Consider the following 22,742-nt stretch of genomic DNA (forward strand, 5'->3'; position numbering starts at 1 on the left):
GCGCGGCTCGTCCGCGGGCGACCGTCCGTCCGGGGCCGCGGGCGCTCAGCTGTCCCGAGCCGCAGCCTCGGCGGCGCCGTCCCTCCGCCCCGGCCCGTCCCCAGCTCTCGGGCCCCGCGGGGCGCGGCGGGGGCGGGCTCGGCCCCCCCGGAGCCGGCGCGGGGCGGGCGGCGGGCGGCGGGCGGCGGGCGCGCGGGATGGGGGCGGCGCGGGGGGGCGCCCGCGGGGCTTAGTGCGGCCGCGCCTCCCGCCCGCGCCGGGAACTTCAAAGCGGCCCGCGCCGCAGCGACCGCTCGCCGGGCTCCGGGACGGGGGGCGGCGGGGCCATGGCCCGAGAGCCGCGCGCGCCGCTCCGCCAGGCCCTGCTGCTGCTCGCCACGGCCGCGCTGTCGGCAGGTACGCGGGCGCTGCTGCGGCCGGGGGGCAGCTGACGTCGGGCAGGTGTGCGGCCGGGAGGGGCGGGGGGCGGGGGCGGGGGCGGCGCGGGGGGCTCCGGGGCCGCGGGGGGGGCGGGGGGCGGGGGGGCGGGGGCGGGCTGAGCCGCGGGAGCGGGGACGTCGGCAGCAGCGGCGCCAGGTGCGCGGGCGGACCCGGAGCGTAGCCTGCGCGGTTTGCAGCCACACTGCTTTCGAGGTACGGTCTTCGCGAAGAGTCGCAGGGAAAAAACCTTCCGGCAAGCGCCCCAGCGTTTTTAGCAGGTCTGTGCCTTGATAGGCTAAATAGAGCCCTTGGCCCAAGCTAGAAACCAAACATCTCTTTTGATGTTTACTAGCAACTGGGGCACATGCAGGTCCGGTGAGATCCCAGGGTGCCGTGATGAAAACCCTCCAGCTCCGGGACTGTCTTCCCAGGATATAACGTTATCCCAGGATACGTGAGCGGCAGCAGCTTCCTTGCTAACTCATTCTTTAAAACGTTTGGATCAGACATTTGAAGACATTTGCACACAAAAACCTGGTGTTTTTTTCCCCCCGTAGAGCTGTACTTTGTCCGAAGCTGATTTTTATGCATTTCTGTTTTCCCAGATGACAATCTGTTTGACATTAATAGCTATACTCCAGGGTGGTTAGTTTTCCTCTTGGTGACATGTGCAGGGGAATGTTTTGAATAGTGTGATTGCTGTCATGTGCAGATTTCATGTTTCAGATGGTGTGAGAGAATCACTAAATACAATATTCAGATGAAAATTCATTATTGGACTGATTAATTAATACAATATGAGGATTCAAGCATTTTAGTTATCTTTGGAAAAGCACAGCCTTTTAGGAAAGCCGTTACTCAGAGACTGTCCAGAGGATAGTGGGACAAAGTGAAATACTTGCAGAGTTAGTAAATTCATCAATGGGAAGAAAACCGACAATGGGAGAGTCTTTATAAGAAATAACTGGAAACTCCACTGACTTGGAATACTCAGAGTACTCCTGACGAATTTAATAGGTTTTCCAAAAAACAGAAAAAGAGAATGAAAAAGCCTTCTAGATATCACAGTTTTGACTAGGCACCTGTGAAATGGCCTCCACACGCTGTCTGTACAACCCTTTTTATTTTAGGGAGTTAATAACTTTGATGCAGACATTTAAAGAAATACTCAATTTTTAAAAAAATATAGCTTGAAAGTCATGTTTTATTATATGACAGACTCTTTAGAAAGTTTCGAGGCCCTGGGCATAGCAGTACAGGAGAACATGCCAGGCTGTGGTCTTTAAAAGAGATGGAAACTTTTGACATCGAGATGTACATAAAGGAAAAAAAAACAGATTATCCGTTCAAATGTGATTTTCCTCCTCAAACTTTGAAGGCTAAGAAAAATGCCCAATATGGACATGATGTGTCAGTACAGAAGAGAAGTACTTACCAAAATTGAACTTTTACAATAAGCTTTTCTATGTCAAATGCAGTCACTTTCAAATCTCTTTTAAGAACTTTATCCCTCTTTGTGTCCCACAGTAACAATGTCTATTGCTGTCTACTTTTTTGTTTTGTGTGTGTGTTTTGTTTAAAGATTTTATTTATTTATTCACGAGAGACACAGAGAGAGAGAGAGGCAAAGACACAGGCAGAAGGAGAAGCAGGCACCATGCAGGGAGCCCGATGCGGGACTCGATCCCAGGACCCCGGGGTCATGCCCTGGGCCGAAGGCAGATGCTCAACCCCTGAGCCACCCACGTGTCTCTCTGTCTACTTTTTTTTGAATCTTAACTTTTATACACATCTATTATTTGGTAGAGGGAGTCAAGTTAGTTTCTTTATTTCATTTTTAAAATTGTTTTTCTCATGTGGTTACCTACATCATTTTTTATCTAGTCACTTTTATAAATTACATGGTTCATCATAATGGATATTTTTGAAAATGTAGGATAAGTTGCTGCTAACTCTGTGATAGCTGGGTGACAGAAAACACCAACCTACCAGTTTGACTTTGCTGACCACCAGGCCTAGGAATTTCATTATCTGGAGACATCGATAAGCCAATAAACCCTTTTTTGCCTGGGCTGTTATTCCCCAGCATCTCTGTCACCTAAGGCACGTCTTGCGCTAGCAGTAGGGTAGAAACCATTGCTCCTTGATGAGGCTCTTAGAGGGTTATCACTGATGGAAACAGAGAAGGTATTTATTGGTCTGGGCTGGCTAAGAAATTAGTCTATCATGAGTTACTCTAATTATCTAGTTTCCAGTTTCCCTGTTACTTGGTAAGAGAGGCCTGACATGATCTCACATTTATCAGGATATTAAAGAGTTGGCACAAACTATCCTGGAGATCTGAAGTTTGAAGCTGTGATTGGAATATTCTATGAATTTATACATTGTGCATTCTCTACTAATTTCATGAAAGTCCTGGGGCTTCTGGTTGGGAAAGGATTAGTTAGAGTCCAGAAAGCTTAAAAAAAAAAAAGGAGTCCAGGGGGTGTCCGGGTAGCTCTATTGCTTAAGCGGCTGCCTTCAGCTCAGGTCATGATCCTGGGGTGCTGGGATGGCGCTCCCACACCCCATCCCCCAGTCTGCTTCTCCCTCTCCCTCTCCAGCTCTCCCTCTGTGCTGGTGCTCTTTCTCACTCTCTCTCTCAAATAAATAAAGTCTTTAAAAAAAAAAGAGTCTGGAAAGCTAGATGCTGTTGCTCTAGAAGTAAAAAGATAATCATTTCATTTAATAACCAGGGTAGGGGTTTCAGGTAGGGAGATTTTTTTCACTGCACAGTTTAAGGTGTGCTGGAAGTGAAAGTGAAAGCCCTGGGCTGGCTGAGTGCATAAATGCAGATGTTGCTACCTTTGCCCTCCTTTAAGCAGGGTCATTTATTGGTCGGTTGACACACATGTGACAGGAGGCTCCTGGTTCCAAGGAAGACACTTCTTTGGCCCGGGAGAAACTCTGTGCAGAAGTCCTTGGGGGCATATTTCTTCATTAACTATAGTGCCCCAACCTGCTATCTAGCCTCAAGTTTACAGGAGTATCAAATAGAGTTCCTCTGCTTGGCTATCATCCTACACAAATAATTGTAAGGTATGAGAGAGGAATGGGGGAATGATACCAAAGTTTTGCCCGGAGCATTGGAGGAGCAGAGCCCTGTGTGAGGCCGGTGGATCACAGCAGGAGCAGGTCTGGCCCAGGCGGGCCGGGAGGGGTGGAGCCCAGGGCGGCTGCTCTTTCCTTGTGGGGACTTAGAATGCCTCGTGCACCCTAAAGTGGAGATACCAAGTAAGCCATCGGTTGTTTGGGATCCAGGGTTCAGGGCGCAAGGCTAGGCTAATGCTAAAAAATCGAGGGTTAAGTTAGTTGCTGTTTCATCTGATTTCACGGGTGTTCCGGGCTTTGGCCTGGCAGCCCGACGAGAGAGAAATACTGCGGTGAGCTAAGCTGCTCCCCTTGCCTGTGGGGCTGACCCTTTGATCAGCAGAAGTACAGGGGAAGTTGCAAAGTTCACACACACACAAAATGTTTTTTTTTTTTTTTAAGATTTATTTATTTGTTTATGATAGAGAGAGAGAGAGAAAGAGAGAGAGAGAAAGAGAGGCAGAGACACAGGCTCCATGTAGGGAGCCCAATGCGGGACTCGATCCCGGGTCTCCAGGATCACGCCCTGGGCCAAAGGCAGGCACTAAACCACTGTGCCACCCAGGGATCCCCCCTGTTTCTCTTTCAGGGGAAGTGCTTCCAGGCAGTAGGCAAGATGCAGTTCGTTGTATTTTTCTTGGCAGGACTTGTATGTCTTACTGTAAATAAGAGAAGGTTAACAGGACTGGAGAACGGACAGAGTCAGAGCCAGGGAGGTGGTTGGCCTCACAGGCCCTGTTCATCGGAGGCAGACGGAGGTTTTCGAGCAGGTGCCTATGAGACGGTCAAGACTTAGGAGCAGGAACTAAAGAACTTGTAGCTGATGTTAATGTAGCCCTGCCCATTTCCCAAAGGACTTGCAAGTCTTGACCTGCTACCAAATGATTAGTATTGGCTTCAATTTAGGATTTGTAGAGGACAATGACCTATAAATGAACAACTCTATGCCTGGACCATTAACAAGCTCAGATGGATCTGTTCACGTGTTTGTAAAGAGTCGAATTAATAAAATAAAGAGAGTTTATTTCTAAATATAAGTGGAAAACAGAACTAAACAGGAAAAAAAAGGGGGAAAATTCTAAGCACAAAGAGTGGTCTGTGTATTATTCCTTTTCACTTCCATCTGTGAAGCCACCTCTGGATCTTTCATTGCTTTGGCCTTCTCTATTTTAAATATTCGCAGCTGATTGTCAGATCTCAGGTTTTATCCTTATGTTGTTTAAGAAACTGGGATAGTAAAGGGATATGTTTATAAGTGATATAGAATTTCCACTTTTCCTAAGCGAAGAAGGGATACCTAAATGCCCTCCTGTCTCAGCCGTGCCTCCTGCAGTGTCAGAGGGGTTACTCAGGGTGACACCTGGAAAGGAGAGGCAAAATAAAGCAGGTTGGTTACCTGGTACTTCGTCCCCAAATTGCACGGCAGATCTCTAACGTACTCCTCTTTTCAAAACTAGTTTTAGTAATTAAACAGCCTAAGGATAAAAGGGAGGAGGCTGTGGTCCATCAGCATCCTGGATCCTGACGCCAACTGAGACGCTGTGTGCTGCCTGCAAGGTGAAGCCCGGACGGCCGAGCGGGGACCTCTTTCCCTTGGGCCTCACGTTAACCCAGCCTTCCTGGGAGCTCGGGCGAGTTTCAGGCAATAATGTCAGGGGCTACTGCTCAGGGAGGAAGGGGTGGAGAGAGGTGGTTGGTTCTCTTCTACGAGGAAGCGGGTCCTGCCCTTCCCACATGTGCTGCCTCCGGAGAAGACGGGACTGTGGTCATGAACCCCATGCCTTTCCCATTCTTTGAAAGCTGCTTCCCTAAAGCCCAGAACCTCTTGGTTCCCTGGAATGAGGACAGTAAAACCACTACTCCTCATTCTTAGGATCCACTAAAAAGTAAAAAGGAGGGAGGAGGTGAGTAGGAGTGTGAAACAGGCATGAAGACTTTATTTCCGTAGATGCCAATGCCCCTGTTTCTCAGGGGATGCTCCTTTGCCTTATCATGTGGCTCTTGAATTCACTTACTCTGGCCAACGAGGAGAATAAGGCCCTGCTCTGTCCTCATTCTTTATTTTTTCTCCTTTAGAATAATTTCCCCTTTCTGTTGTTCTCTTCTGTTTTTTAGAGTAGGTATGTGAAGATACTGTTTCTTTGGAACTGTTTTAAATTAATCCCCTCAAGAATTCATGGGTGAATCATTCAGTATGACTCAAGAGCTTGGCTTATTATTTTTTTAAACAATTTAAATTTGCCAGTGACTTAAGGATCCCAAATTAGATCAATCTACTTTTTCATTAAACTTTTCACATCAAGAAAACGATTAGGATGCTTTAGTTTTGAAAGTGAGACACATATCTTTTCTAATTTGTTTTATCATCCTTATCTCATGATAAGGTACAATGATAAAGACGCCATATCTGGTGTTGATGGAGTTCCTTTTACATTTTTCGCTTAACGCCATGCTTGACTGAAATAAGTACTCCGTGGTCAAAAACAGGATTAGAAATAAATCTAACCCATTATGGTCCGGACAATGATCATTTTAAAGCAAAATGTTTAGTTTCATAAATGCGTGCTTACCCAAGAGATGTTAACTCAGAGGGTGGTAATCCAGATTAACACAGCTTTAAGGAACCAGATTGTTTTAAAACAGAGCCAAATATATTAAAGAGTATTAACTCATCACATCTCATAATTTTATCTGATGACATTTTTCTGGCCTGCTCCCCTAAAAGTGTGTTTTTTTCTTTTCTCCATCACCATTATTGCTCTTCAAGAGTAAAGATCTGCTCTGTGAATATTTGCCTGCTCTAGTAATCAAAGTGAAACTTTGTTCTCACTCAAATTCCATTAAAATCTGTAGTGTTATTTCCAGGAAGTAGATAATATGTTGTAAATTTGAAACACTAAATAAAGAATAAATATATGATTAACAGAACGTTTCTTACAGAATAATAAATGTGTAATTAAATGAACCTCTCTTTTAAATTTTTTTCCTACGGCTATTCTCTAGCTGTATATTGAGTATATTATATTAAAAGGTATTACTTTTTGCACAGAGAAGAAAGTTGACTTCATTAAGACAAATGGACCTCTTTAAAAGAATGAGATTTATTGTGCCAAATCAAGATGAAGATGCTCCTTTAGAATTGCTTTTACTGAACTCTGCTTTAGGTATTGCCATTATCATGAAGTTTTTCCTAGTGTTTCTCTGTTATGTTTTTAATATCTATAGAATTTATAGTGCTGTCTTCTCTTATATCCCTGGCATTGGGAATTTTAATTTTCTTTCTTTTTACCTTGATCGATATAGTTGGAAGTTTATCAGTTTTATTGAATTCGGGACACCTGGGTGGCTCAGTGGTTGAGCATCTGCCTTCGGCCCAGGGCATGATCCTGGAGACCCGGGATTGAGTCCCATATTGGGCTCCCTGCGGGGAGCCTGCTTCTCCCTCTGCCTGTGTCTCTGCCTCTCTCTGTGTGTCTCTCATGAATAAACAAATAAATAAAATCTTTTAAAAAAATTATTGAATTCTTTCAAATAAATAGCTTTTGGTTTTCTGGATTTTCAGGGTTATTTTTTCTTCTTTAGTTGTCTTCTACTCTAATCTTCATATTTCCTTCCTCTACTTACTTTGATTTATTCTTTTTTATTCTAGCTTCTTAAGTTGGTACTTTAAATCAGCAGTGGGCAAGCTTTTTCTTAAAGGATCAAATAATACATAATTTAGGCTTGTGGGCCAGTTTCCGTTGCACCTCCTTAATTCAGCCATTTTCATATAAAAGCAACCATAGACAATACATAAACAAATAGGTGTTGCCTTATTTTTAAAAAAGATTTTTAATTTATTTATTCATGAGAGATGCAGAGAGAGAGGCAGAGACATCAGTAGAGGAAGAAGCAGGCTCCCTGCAAGGAGCCCGATGTGGGACTTGATCCTAGGACCCCCAGGATCACGCTCTGAATCGAAGGCAGACACTCAACCACTGAGCCATCCAGGTGCCCCTAGGTGTTGCTTTATTTACAAATAGGCCAGCCAGTGGACCATAGTTTGATGGTCTTTTCTTAAATCATTCATTTAAGACCTTTCTTCTTTTCTAATATAAGCATTTAAAGCTTCAGGTTTCCTTCTTGGCAATGCTTCAGTGCATCCATGAATCATGCTATGTTGTGTTTTACCTTTCAGTGAGTTCAAAATATTTTCTAATTTTCTTTATGATTTTCTGGGACTTGTGGGTTATTTAGATGTCTGTTGTTTAATTTCCAAATATCTGGGGAGTTTTCAGGTTGTTTTTTGTTATTGACTTCTAATTTAAATCCACTGGGGGTAAAAAAAGTAAAAAAAAAAAAAGTAAATTCACTGGGAAAGAACATAATCTGTGTGATTTTAATTTTTCTGAATTTGTCTATTTGTTTTAGCATGTGTCTAGGCATGTGTCTGACCTAGTGAATATACTACATGCTCTTGAAAATAACATATATTATGTTGTTGTTGGGTGGAATATTATATAGATGTTATTTAGGTCAAGTTGTTTCACAGTGTTATTCAAGGCTTCTATATCTTTTCTGATTTTCTGTCTTCTTGATTTATCAATTACCAAAAGACAAGATGTTGACATCTCCCACATCCATGTGAATTTGTTTACTCCTCTTTTTAGTTTTTTGATTTTTGGTTCATGTATTTGAAAAGTTTTTAAATTAGTACATATACATTAAGATTGTTTTATGTCCTCTTAATGTGTGTTTATATCATTAGGCAATCTCCCACTTTACCCCTGGTGGAGTTTATTATTATGACACACATCTCTCTTTATCACTGGTAATCTTTACTTTAAAGTCTGCTCTGTCATTAGTATCCCAGCTTTCTTACGCTTAATATTTATATATCTCTTTTAATATAGCTACTCCAGCTTTCTTTTACTGAGTGCCTGCATATCATAAATTTCCTATCCTCTCATTCTAAACTCTTATTGTATATAAATGTATATACTTATGTGTGCACACACATAAATATATGTTTAAATTGGGCTTCTTGAAGAGAGCGAGCTTTTGGTTAGGTCCTGCTTTTTTATTAGGTCTTATATACTTGTCTTTTAGATAGAGAATTTAGACCATATACATTTAATGTACTTATCAATATGGTTGTGTTTAAATCTGTCATCTTGTTATATCTCTATTTCTTTCTATTTTTGCCTTTGTTTGGCTTAATTTAAAAAGGTTACTATTCTGTATTTCCATTATTAGTTATTATAAGCTACATCTCTTTTTTGTGATTGTTCCAGATTTTATAATAACCATCTTTAAATTATTGTACTTTAAGAACCTTATTATCATATTCTTCCATTTTCCTCTTCTTGTCTTTTGTGCTATTAATCTCATATATTTTACTTCTAAATATCTTATAGACCTTGAAAAAATAGTTCTTATTTTGGCTTAAATATTTAATTACCTTTAAATGAATTAAAAAGAGGAATGTAGGATTTTGCATTTACCGACCTATATATCATTTTTGTTCATTGCTCTTCATTACTCAGTGTAGATGTGATTTTACATCTGGTGTCATTTTCCTTCAGCCTGAAGAACATTTCTTGTATTTCAGTTCTTGTGACAATGAATCCTAATGCTTTTTTGTTTTCTGGAAAAGATTTATTTCATTTTCATTTTTCCTCAAAAATTTTATTAAACTTTTCATCAACTGACTACCTCACACCAGTCAGAATGGTTAAAATTAACAACTCAAGAAACAATAGATGTTGGCAAGGATGTGGACAAAGGGGAGCCCTCTTACATTGTTGATGGGGATGAAAACTGGTGCAGCCACTCTGAAAAACAGTATGGAGGTTCCTCAAAAAGGTAAAAATAATAGAACTACCTTAAGACCCAGCAATTGCACTACCAGGTATTTATCCAAAGGGTACAAACAAAGTGATTTGAATGGGTACCTGTGTCCCGATGCTTATAACAACAGTGTCCACAAGAGCCAAACAATGGAAAGAGCCCTGATGTCCATCAATAGACAAATGGATAAAGAAGGTGTGGTATATACATATACAATGGACTATTACACAGCCACCAAAAATAATGAAATCTTGCCATTTGCAATGATATTGATAGTGAACTAAGTCAGAGAAAGACAAATACCATATGATTGAACTCATATGTGGAATTTAAGAACCAAAACAGATGAACATAGGGGAAGGGAAGGAGAAATAAGATGAAAATAGAGAGGGAGGCAAACTATAAGAGACTCTTAACAATGGGAGACAAACTGAGGATTGCTGGAGGGGAGAGGGGTGGAAGGATGGGGTGACTGGGTGATGTAATGAGCACAGGTGGTTATATACAACTGATGAATCACTAAATTCTATCCCTTAAACTAATAATAAAAAAATTTCATCACCTAGAATTGAAAGATATTTAGTTACCATCCACCCATATATCCACCAACTAGATTATACCATTTTGCTTGCTTTATCACATATATATCCATTTATCTATTCCTCTATTCATTAATACATATTATTTTATATGTATTTCTAAATAAATTACAAATATCAGTACCCTAGCCTCTAAATACTTCAGTATGCATATTACACAAGTTCAGTATGTGCTATCATTTTTCTCTTTTGATGAAACATTTATATATAATAACATTCATAAATCTTATATGTGCATTCATGGTGTTTTGAGAAATTCATTCTCTTAATCTTTTCAAGATATTAATCATAAACATCACCACAATGAGTTTCCTCATGTTTCTACCCATTCTTTAGTACTTATTTTTTCCACTTTAGATTAGTTTTGACCGTTGAGTGTAATGCTTTGTAAATGCCAACTAGGTAAAGTTTGTTGATAGTATTGTTCACATCGTCTATATTTTTACTGAGAGGGGTGTTAAAAATCTCCAACTATACTCGTAGATTTATCTTTCTCTCCCTTTAGTTCTGTCAGTTTTTATTTCAGGTATTTTGAAACTCTCTTATTAGGTACACACACATTTACAGTTGTCATGTCTTCCTGATGCAATGACTAATTATTATGAAATGTCCCACTTCATCTCAGTAATCCTTTTGTCTTCATATCTACTCTGTGTAATGTTATATATAACCATGCCAACTTCTTTGTGCTTCATATTTGCATGTTTATTTTTCCCATACTTTTACTTGCATGCTATCTGTGTCTTTACATTGGATGTGCAACTTTTGTACATAGTATATAGTTGGTTCTTGATTTTTACCCATTTACTATATGGCAATATCTGCCTTTAATTCAAGTGGTTAGGCCATTAACATTTAGTGTAATTAGTGGTATGGATTCAAGCCTACCATGTTGCTATTTGTTTCTTTTTATTGTTTCTGTTTCTCATTTGTTGCCTTTTTTGAGCTAGTCACTTTTTTGAGTATTCCATTTCATTCCCTTTATTGATTTCCTAACAATCTCTTTTAATTAGTTTTTTAGTAGTTGTAGGCTTGTGTGTATTTTTTCTTAGTTTAATATTCATTTTGAGTCAGTATTATACTATTTCATACATCGGTCTTTACACTTGACACCTCATTTTGCCTACTTTACTTCCCTTTTTATCCCAGGACACCTCCTTTACATTTATAGTAAAGACCTTATAATAGTATGATTACATTTTCCAGTAGTGTAATTATATTGACATCAACCAAACATAATGAGACACACAAATAATCAAGGAAATAACTTGACTTGCAAGAAACAGGGCACTCTTGATTTAGGTATGATGCAAATGTTGGAACTATTGTGTAGGAATTTAAAATAATTGTGACTAAAACCTGTAGTAGAAAAAGTAGAAAATATGCATGAAAATACATGGCATTTTAGCAGGAAAAGAATATAAGGAAATTTCAAATGGAAATGCTAGATGTGAAAGCATGAGATGAAGAATTATACTCTTGATATGCTCATAGACTTAGCACAGCCAAAAAAAGAATAATGAAATTGAAGATAGACCAATAGAAATGACCTTAGAAATGTGTAATTATAGTATTATAAAGTCATTACACTAAAGTGGAAGGTGTCAGGAGGTAAAAAGGAAAGAGTGAAAAGGCCTCAAACAGACATCTAAGAGCTGAGACAATATGAAGTGGTATAACATATATGTAGATGGAATCCTAGATGGAAAAGGGACAGAATGGGATAGAAATTTGAAGAGATATTGGTTAATAATTTTCCAATTACAATGAAATATATCAAATTACCAATCACAGAGGCTCAGAGAAGCTCAAGCAGGATAAGTATCTCTTTTCCCAAAACTCACACTGTTAAACACATCATATGTGAATTGATGAAATTCAAAGATAAAAGTAAATCTTGAAGGCAGCCCGAATAAAATAGATCTATTACAGAGGAACAAAGTTAAGAATTACAGCAGACTTCTCATCAGAACTGTGCAAACAAGAAAACGATGAAGTGACAACTTTAAAGTGCAGCAAGTATAAAGCAACCAAGTTTTCCATACCACATGAAGTTATCTTTTATTTTTTAGAGATTTAGTTTTTTATTAAAGAGAGAGGGCATGCGTGCACAAGCAGGGGAGGAGCAGAAGAGGAGGGAGAAGCAGACTCCTCGCTGAGCAGGGAGCCTGATATGCAGCTCTATACCAAGACCCTGAGATTATGATCTGAGCTGAGGGCAGACGCTTAACCAATTGAGCCACCTATGCACCCCTGAATTTATCTTTTATTTATTTTATTTTATTTTATTTTTTTAAGATTGTATTTATTTTTTATTCATGACATAGAGTATCTTTTAAAATAAAGGTGAAATGAAGACATTTCCAATAAATAAAAACTGAGAATTCACTACTCCCCTGTACAGCAAGAAATGTTAAAGGAACTTTCTCAGAAAGTATCATAGATTTGAATGAGATTTGAATGCACAAAAAAAAATATCTCTGGAAATAAATGAAGATAAATATAAGATATATTTTCCTTGACTTTAATCACTCTAAAATATCATTGACTTTCTAAAGCAAAAATAGCAATGCTCTTTGAGTGTATAGCATATGTATAGATAAAATGTAGACAAAATATACGACAGCCTTAGCACAAGGATGGGGAGGAGAAATTGAGAATATACAATTGTTTAGTTTTTTGTATTTTATGTGAAGTATTATAGTATTATTTCAAGTTATACTGTGATTAAAGATGCACATTGTACAACCAAGAACTACCCCTAAAATACTGAAATCTAAATTAAAATATTAATGCATAAATAATATAATAAAGTACATAAAATGAAATAAAAAATTTTAATCCAAAAATATGACAAAATGGCAAAGGTGTACCAAACACAGTCAGAACAAATAGAAAGCAACCAGAAAAATGGTAGATAATAAACAAAATCAAAGACTAGATGTTTCTCACTACAAGTGAAAACAAGCAAAGACGTCTGCTCTTACCAATTCTAATCATTACTACATTGAAAGTCCCAGCCAATGCATTAAGATAAGAGTAATAGGGACACATGGATGGCTCAGTAGATGAACGTCTACCTTTGGCTCAGGGCGTGATCCCAAGTCTGGGGATCAAGTCCCACATCGGGCTCCCCACAAAGAACCTGCTTCTCCCTCTGCCTATGTCTCTGCCTCTCTCTCTGTGTCTCTCATGAATAAATATAAACAAAATCTTAAAAAAAGAAATATATAAACGGCATACGGATTGGATAGGAATAAGTAAAATTTTCTCTATTCACAGATGATTTGGTTTTATATAGAGAAAATGCCAAAAAATCTCCAAAAAAAGGAATTAGAACTGATAAATTCTAGTTCAAGGTTTCAAGACACACATTAATACACCAAAATCAATTGTATTTTTATATATACTAGCAATGAAAAATTAGAAATTGGAAAGCCATTTACAATAGCACCTAAAAAACCATGAAATACTTAAGTGAAAATCTAACAAGAATATGGAAAGTCTGTTGAAAGCTATAAAACACAATTGAATGAATTTAGAGAAGATCTGGATAAATGGAATGTTATACTACATTCACAGAATCAAAGTCAAAATGTTAATATAACAGTTATCCCTCTATTTGGCTTATAGACTCAGTGTAATCCCAATCAACGTCCCAATTAAAATTCCAGTGGGGATTTTTGCAGAAGTCACCAAGCTGTTTTTACAATTTATGAGGAAAGATAAAGGAACTAAAATAACCAAATCAGTTTTGACAAAGATCAAAGTTGTCATATTTACAGTAACTTATTTGAAGACTTATAAATCTACAGTAATTAAGACTGTGTTATTGGCAAAAGGAGAGGCACATTGATTAATGGAATAGAATAGAGGGACCAGAAGTAGACCCATATGTATGTAGCCAATTGATTTTTTTTTTTTTTTACTAAGGTACAGACAATGCTATGGTCTTTTCAACAAATTATTATGGAATAATTAGATATTCATATTCAAAAGAAAGAAAGAATACCTCAAAATATGCTTTACATGTGTACAAATATTAAAATGGACCATCAACCTAAAAATAAAATCTAAAACTATAAAAAATTTTAAAAGAAAAGTAGAAGAAAATCTTTTGATCTTGGTTTAAGCAATATTTCTTAAATGTGACCACCAAAAGCATAATTCATAAAAGAAAATATTGAAAAATTGGATTTCATCAAAATTGAGAACTTATTTTGTTTTGAGAGATACTGTTAAGAGAATGAAAAGACAAGCCATGGCCTGGGAGTTAGTATTTACATGACACATATTTAATAAAACACTTAGAACATATAAAGAGTTCCCAAAACTTAATAGTAAGAAAATACCCAATAAGAAGTGGGCAAAGAATTGAACAGGTATAAAGAAGACATATGAATGTACATAAGCACACCAAAATTGCCGAGTATCATTAGTCATTGAAGAAGTCCTTATTAAACTACAGCGGTATGCCCCTGCACGTCTATTTGATTGGCTAAAACAAACAACAACCAAAAAAAGAGCTCAAGAAACCAAAGATGACAATATCAAGTATTGGTAGGAATCCTAAGTAGCTAGAACTCTTATCCATTACTGGTGAATATAAAGTGAAAAAACACCGGTAATTTTATATAAAGTTAAACATACATTTTATATAAAATATAGTCATTTCAATTCTAGATTTAGCAAAGAGAAATGAAAATTATTCCCCACACAGAGCTGTATATTAATGTTTATTACAAGCTTATTCTTAAATCAGAAAAAACTGAGGAAAAAAGCCCACATGGCTTTTAACTTGCGAATGGATAAACAAACTGTTGTATGTCCATTCAGTGAACTACTGATGTATGCAAGAACCTGAATGAAAGCCTTAAGAAGTAAATGAAAGAAGCCAGAATCAAAAGGCTGCATTCATTTGACATTCTGGGGAAGACAAACCTCAGGGACAGAAAGTGCCAGGGGCTGGAGTGGCAGGAGTTGTCTAAAAGAGTCTGAGAAAATCTGGGAGGAGGGGCGATTGAACTGCAGTCGTCAAAACCCATAAAACTGTACACTAAAAAGGATGAATGTTACTACATGTAAATTCAATCTTAATAAACCTGATCCTCCTCCCCAGATTGGAGAGCATGTATGAGAACTAAGAAGTCTTATATCAATCAAGAAGTCAGCCAGTACCGTTTCAAATTGGTTAATTAAGAACAGCAGTGTAGTTTTAGAGTTAATGTCCCATATATGGAAACGTCCTAGAGAACAACGAAAACGGTTAAAATTGCCTTTGTGAAGTGAGACAGGGGAGAGAAGTGGGTCACTAGATAAATGCTTTCTATTTTAATTTTTCCTATATATATTTTTTTTACCATATGCACTGATAGGGTTGGTTGTACAAACAAAAGATATTTTAAAATGACACAGAATTGATTTGCTTTTGCTATGTAACTTCTATGTAAATAAGGGATTTCTGTTAAAATGTTTTTTGTATCATCCTCAGCCTGTCAAATGGCATAGATTGAAGTGAAATCAAATTAGGCTAGATCAGACTATGTTTAATTTATTAGACTGGAGTAGTGATTTCTTCTCTGGGCAAAGAAAATTTCAAGTGAGGGACATTTTCCACATGTAGATAAAGCCTATTGTAAATGCAGCATTACTCCCCTGCTCTCCTTAGGTGAAAGCATTTGGTTCGACTTGAAAGGTCATTTATCACCTACAAGGGAGCACTTATGGGCTGCTTGGGCTGTTTTTGTTGGTTTCCTGTAGCATTAAGCTTGCTTATGGAGAATTTTGCTTGCGTCAGCAGTCCATACACAGGCTCATTACTGCATTAACAAACCTCATTTTGCTGAGTTAGATTAGAGGTACCCCTTGTTCAGTACAATGTCATGTACACAGTGGGCAGTCAGCATTTTCTTGATTGTCTTCCACACAGTAAGGGAAGTCACGATACCTGTCTTAATCCTCTACCAAGACAGATTTAAAGATGAGGGGTAAAATTATGGAAAGATCATCAGGCTAGCAAGTCTGTTGGTTTACATTTCAGGATCAGGGATGTTTCCAGTGTTGAGTGGCAGTCATTCTGTAATAATCATCTATCTGAATTTTCAGGGACAACCAGCTTTCAAATATGCTACCCTATTTTCAGACCACAAATTCCAATTTTTGGCCTAGAAAATAGAGTTGCTATAAGCTATGGAGTAACATGGCGGTGGGCATGTGGATGTTCACCAGACTCCACCAGCAGTGTGATTTTAAAGGCTGTGCACAATTGCTGACTGATGGTATCCCTGTGATTTCCAAAATAAATCTCCATGAATGAAATACTTCTACAGAGTAAGACATGATTTTAACAAAATATGATCTTAGTGTCATAGTATTAATATGTGTTCATTATAGGAAATTAGAGAAAAGTGTTGAAAAATGTAAAAATCACCTTTAGTTTTTAGCTCAGAGGAAGCCACTATTAATATTTAGATATATTTTCCTTCTAGTTTTTATTCCTGTCCATATATATGTAAATTGAGATCATATCCTCTATGATCCTACTTTTTTTTTCTTAAAGATTTTATTTATCTATTTGAAAGGCAGAGAGAGAGAGAGACAGAGAGAGAGAGGGAGTGCACAAGTGGGGTGAGGGACAGAGGGAGAAGCAGGCTCCCGCTGAGCAGAAAGCCCAATTTGGGGCTCCATCCCAGAACTCTGGGATCATGACCTGAGCTGAAGGCGGATGCTTAATGGACTGAGCCACCCAGGCATCCTATGATTCTACTTTTCATTTAATATTCACAGTGAGCAATTTCCATTCTATTTAAATATTATTAAAAACAGGATATTATGCCATCATATGTTTTGTCAAAATTTACTTAAACATTTTGATTTAGGGAGATTTTTTATTATTTTCAGTTTTTACTTTTGTGAATAATAAACTGCAATGGAAAATTAAAATAAAATTTTGTTTTCTTGATTATTTCATAAAGAGGAAATACAAGCACAAAGAGTATAAACATTTTAGGAATCCTGAGACAAACATTTCAGATTGCACTCCCCAAAATTTGTACCAGTTGTTACTCTACCAGCTATGAAAAAAGGTGAAATTTCACTGATAGCCCCTTATCACTTCTGGGTGTTTTAATTTGCAAAATCATTTCTTAATTGGCAAGTGGAAATATATATTGTCATTTATTTTGTTTATTTTTTCATTGACATATTTGTCCTTCCCAAATTTATTTGTCAGACCCAAGGAATAATTTGTCAGACTCAAGAAGGGGAGAAAATTAATGTAGTAACCAATATAAGAATTAACATTCTGCTCTTATGTCCGGCCTATGCTCCAGGATGTGCTCCGCTGAACACCACGGAGTTCTTTATTACCAGTTATCTCTGCCTCCTTTTTAAAATGGAGACAGCGGGGAGCAAAACACACTTCTTCTTCTTCTCTAGCATCCTTTACGTCATGCTTCAATTTTATTATGGTTTATGAACCAGGAAAGAACAAGTGAACCCCTTTTGGGTTTTGGTGGGGGAGAGACCTCTTCCCACTTACCTTCCTCATGGAGCCTCTTCCTGTGGGACGGTCAAGCACCTTTTATGTGTGTCACAGCAGCATTTCTCCTATCACGTTTCTAGACTGAGCCTGCGAGGCCTTGTACTTAAACAGACACGTCTTTTAGCCCAGTCTGCCTCTCCTGTTCATTCCTGGTTGTGCTTGGTTTTACTAGTGGAGGGGACTTCTTAAGTACAGGACCTTGTCTCCCCCCATCCTTTAGCCTCACCAAGCAGAGTCTTAGGTACTGAGATCTAGCGCTCTCCTAAGCGGAGCCCCACTTTCCCACCTTCAGCAGCCCCCCGACTACAAGACTGAAGCTTCCCTGCGGACTCAGCTCTGGAGAAGACTCTTGCGGAGTCTGTTGGAAGGGCAGGGTGGGCTCTACACGTTCCCTCCTTAGGGAGCCTCCAGCCTCACCTAGGAAGCAGATTCCAGCTGCTCCAGAAGAGACACTAGCCTTTGGGATCAATCCAAGAGTCTGAATCTGTTAAACTGATTGCCAACCCCCAAGATAATTGGTTTTTCTGAAAAGCTAGTTTCTTCACTTGATCTTAGCCAAAAGGCCAAGAAGCGGTATTTGAAAAACTAGTTTCTTAACCTAAGTCCATCCCTCCGTTAACTCAACAATTCTGACTCCTGTCGATCCCGAGTTTTTAAATGCTGAATATTAACATCGAACATTAACCGTCTTGTCAAGCAAAGGGCCTTTTCTACAACCTAGTCCATCTTGTTTCTGAATAGTAAAAAACAACAACAAAAACAAAACAAAACAAAAAAAAAACAAGAATTAACATTCTAGATACTTCCACTTTTTAAAAAAGATTTTATTTATTTATTCATGAGAGACACAGAGAGAGGCAGAGATACAGGCAGAGGGAGAAGCAGGCTCCCTGCGGGTGGCCAGATGTGGGACTCGATCCCAGGACCCTGGGATCATGCCCTAAGCCAAAGGCAGACAACCATTGAGCCACCCAGGTGCCTCAGCTCTTACTCCCAGGTACCTTCTATGAATAGAGGAGCAGGAGATGCTGCCGTCTTATGCTTGCATAATATAAGCTCTTCATACTATCTAAGCCAGGCCATAGTTTTGGGGTCAATTTCGGAAAGAGGCCCAATTAGGATCAGCCTTTAAGAAAAAACTTTCCTTCTAAAATCACTTGCCCTCCTTTTCCCCTTTCAACTCTTCACTTGGCAATCTATTTTTAGTTAGATCATCTTACTTTGGATAGTTTCCTTTTATTTCTAGATTGAGAATTATCTATTCCTTACCATATCTGATCATATAAATGAATAGCTGTGGATCATGATAAAAATTTCTGACAAGTGAACCCCTGAGAACTCAAGGACTTTAACTTTTCAATTTTTTTTTTTTTGCTACTTTCATTTTAACTTGGGATAGTTTTGTCTCTTTTCCTATCTGCATATTCTTTTAGCCTTGTGGTTTGACTATTAACTATTGATTACTTGTTTCTTTACTGATTAGTTAGTTGCTTCCCTTAAAAAAGTCGGAGCTTCCTTAGCTTTAAAAACTTACGTTTTTATCATTAAATTTTGTAGTTTATTTCTTGTCTCCCAAGTAGATTGACCATGTCATGTGCTCCTGTTTTCCTTCCATGACTAGGTTCTTTGTGATCCTCTCCCATTTGTTTTCCTTCTTTTGTACCTCATGGGGATTGGAAACATGAAACTAGATTTCTATGACTTAATGGACCTCCAAAGTATGAACTCAAGATTATTCACTTCAGTCCTTATCAGAATGATACAGTATTTTCCTGAACAATTTGCTTTGTTAACTATGATTCCAGGACAACAATTTTTTTATATATATATCAGACACTCATATTGTTCTTGCTGATATTACATGGCAGCCAGGGTATTCATTTCTTTGGGTATTACAACTTTAGAACAACTGGCGATCATCAAATTGAATTCTTTCTTGGACAGATCAGTTGAAGGCACAGAAGCCTCGAAGGCCACATTAGTAGAACTAGGATCAGAACCTCAGGTCTCCTAACATGACCCTAATGCACCAGACTGGATTAGAACAACTACACTCTTCCTCTCTTTACCCAGGTTCATTTCCTCATGCAACACAACAGCAATCTCTGCATATCACCACAAGTTGTTGCTGGAAATTGTAGCTTACTGGAGTTGGTTATAATTGGTCATAATTTCCCATGTGAACAGTATTAAAATTATATTGGATGTTCCTGATCAGGAGTTTATTATCAAGTAAATCATAGATACAATAAGCAAGTTATACAATAAGCAAGTTGAATGCAGTTGTGTAATGATCCAAAAATTATATATCATCCTCCAAATTTTGTAAAATAGACTCTAATGTGCAGGTTGATCAAATATAGTGCTAAGCTCTGTGCCCCAGTACTGGTGGAGGCGTTGCCTAGAGTGAACTCATTGAGTTGAGGCCAAAAGGCCCAGTAGCCCACTCACTAAACAAGGAAGTTCCTTGTTGGCCAGACCACTGATCTGGGACTATTAGCTTTCTTTATTCAGCTTTTTTTCAGTTTTCCAGAATATCCATATTGAGTAGAGATAGCAGTATGGAAAATTGCCTTTTCCATTTTAGAGAACATTCCTACGTGGGTTATGGCCATTGATTGTGAACAAAACAAAGCGCAGGAACAGGTTGGGCACTCAAGCTCTGCCTTCTGATACATAGTCAACCCCCAGATTAACAATTTGTTTCAGAAAAAGACAAAAGAAATTGAACATTATAGAAGATAATTATATTTTTCAACATTTGAAATTTTAAAAAGATATCCTTGATCTATCCCTCAGTCTATAATTCTTTATATTGTAATGTACTTGGTATTATAATAACCTTTCTTTTTGAGATGGTGGTATGGGGTGCTTCCCCTGGTCCCCAGTGTTCTTCCTTGGGGAAAGCAAAAATTTAATGCAATCCTGATTGAATCCCAAAATTATTTTTGAAATTCAACTCGTTGATGAAATCTCACAATCTGGTAATCACTATCAAGTATGATTTTATGTGAATATCAACAGCTATATGGCCAGGGGCTGACAGGTCTGGAATGCGCTCATGCCAGTGCCTGGCTGAAAGCCTGAGGGTCCCCCGTGACCCAAGAGGAGGCTGGCAAATGGGTCAGTTGAAGAGAAGGTGGAAGACCCAGGGCCCTGTCCTAGGGAAGGGTTCCCAGTCCCATCCTGCAACTCCAGGGAAGGCTGAACTTTTCCAACCTCTGTGCCTGGGTTGCAGAGATGCCTTTGGAACTGGAAATGGGGATCCAACAGGGTGTATGTGTGTGTGTGTGTGTGTGTGACAAGAACACGTTGGCAAGTTAAACCCCATACATATCAGCCCCACCCACAGGAGACATTTCCCACCGTCTGTCTCATTTTCCCCAGGGTGGTAGGGATTGCTGGAGGATCTATGACCACTACTGAGAGGGTAGGTCGGACAGTGGAGGAGGGAAGTGGGCTGGGGATGGTGAAGAACTATTGTGCTCTTCAAGACTCACCTCAAAGAAAATTTCCTGCCTGCACCTGTCCCTTCTCCCCCAGATTGGATTAAGCAGTGCTCAGCCTCTGTGCCCGAACACATTGTGCGCACGTCCCTGACTGTTTCACCACACTATTCCAATGTGCTTCGACTCTACAATGCCTTTAGGGAATGATCTTTTTTTCTTTTCTCAGCTCTTAGCATAATATTTGACATACAGTATATGTTTGGGAAGGTGTATTTTATACATCAACTTGGCTAGGCCACAGTACCTGCCTGCATATTTGGTCAGACACTAGTCTGGATGTTATTGTGAAGGTATTTTTTGGATGAGATTATTATTTAAAGCAGTAGACTTTCAATGAAGTTGATTACCCTCCATAATTGGATGGGCTTCATCAAATCAACTGAAGACTTTAAGAGAAAAAAAACTGAGGTCCCTAGAGGAAGAGGGATTTCTGCCTCCACACAGTCATCAGATTTAAACTGCAATATCAACTCTTCTCTGCAACCTACCTTGGAAATTTTGGAATTATTAGCCTCCACAATCCAGTAAACCAATTCCTTAAAATGAAATCTCAGCCTCTCTCTCTCTCTCTCTCTCTCTTTGTGTGTGTGTGTGTGTGTGTGTGTGTGTATACATGTACATCCTACTGGCTCTGTGTTTCTGGAAAAGCATGGCTAATACAATATTCTTTAAATAATAATTTAAAGAAAAATTTTAAAAACTAGACATTTACCATAAAGTAGTTCAATTATCACCTGTCAAAGAGATTTATTTATTAGATTTATGTATTACCTAACACCACAATCAAATCCACATAAATTTAGGGGTTAGATGTATTACAAAAAATCATAAACTGGATGAGGATTTCCTAAGCTTAAAGGCAAAGGAAGAAAGTGCTAAGTAAAAGATGGATCAACAGAATTTCCATCTATTACATTAGTTTTTTTGATAGCTATAAGTAAAGCTCCATAGAAAAATATTTGGAGAAGATGTTAAGTCATTTTGGGGATATGGGATTAGGAGTGATGTATTTGATTTTACTTTTTTATATTATATGTATTATATAATACATGTAACTTGACTTCTTTTTGACAAGGGATAAGTACTTTTTTTCCCTTCCAAAACAATGAAGGTGGTACATTAGGAAGAAATAAATAAATGTGATAGTGGGGAAAGTTGTATGTAACACATATAGCAAAGGATTTCTATGTTTATAAAGAGCTCTTTAAATCGATTAGAAATTTAAGACTAATCAAAGAGCTGAATGGCATGGACAAAAAACTTACCCAAGAGAAAATCCACAGGAAACATTTGGAAAAAAAGTTCAACCCCAATCATAGGGAAATGCAAATTAAAATAAGATGCAACTTCCACCCACCACTTTATTAAGATTTTAGTGAGAATAGCTAATGCTGACAAGTGTATATGAAATGGGTACTTTCATACAGGGCCAGTGGAAATCTTAATTGGTACAACATTTCTGGAAAGCTATTTGACAGTGTCTCTCGAGAAGGTCTGATGTTGTAATTCCACTTCTGGGACTCTAGCCTGGGAAACTAAATTTGGTTAAAGATTAATCCACAGAGATATTCAACACAGTGTTATTTAATTGCAAAAATTGGAAACAAGTGAAAGGCCTGAAAGCAAGAAAATGCTGGATATCATCCAGTTACACTAATGGGAGGTCTGTAAATGCCATTAAGTGACTATAAACAAGAGATCATAAAAGCTTAT

The 22,742-nt window shown here is 38.5% G+C and overlaps 1 protein-coding gene across 3 annotated transcripts in view; it reads left to right on the forward strand.

The window, feature by feature from the left end:
- The first annotated feature begins 264 nt into the window (after nt 1–264).
- ACVR1C (activin A receptor type 1C) overlaps nt 265–22,742 on the forward strand; it is a 79,703-nt gene continuing 57,225 nt past the window's right edge. For 2 of the 3 annotated variants that reach the window (XM_072811422.1, XM_072811424.1), the window contains exon 1: nt 265–396. In XM_072811422.1, the coding sequence (XP_072667523.1) occupies nt 327–396 (70 nt within the window). In that variant the 5' untranslated portion in view covers nt 265–326. Of the gene's footprint in view, nt 397–559; nt 699–22,742 lie in introns of those variants that run through there. The other variant, XM_072811423.1, reaches the window with a different exon arrangement.

Source organism: Canis lupus, chromosome 34 (assembly GCF_048164855.1).
Source record: "Canis lupus baileyi chromosome 34, mCanLup2.hap1, whole genome shotgun sequence".
In the NCBI taxonomy this organism is placed as follows: domain Eukaryota; kingdom Metazoa; phylum Chordata; class Mammalia; order Carnivora; family Canidae; genus Canis; species Canis lupus.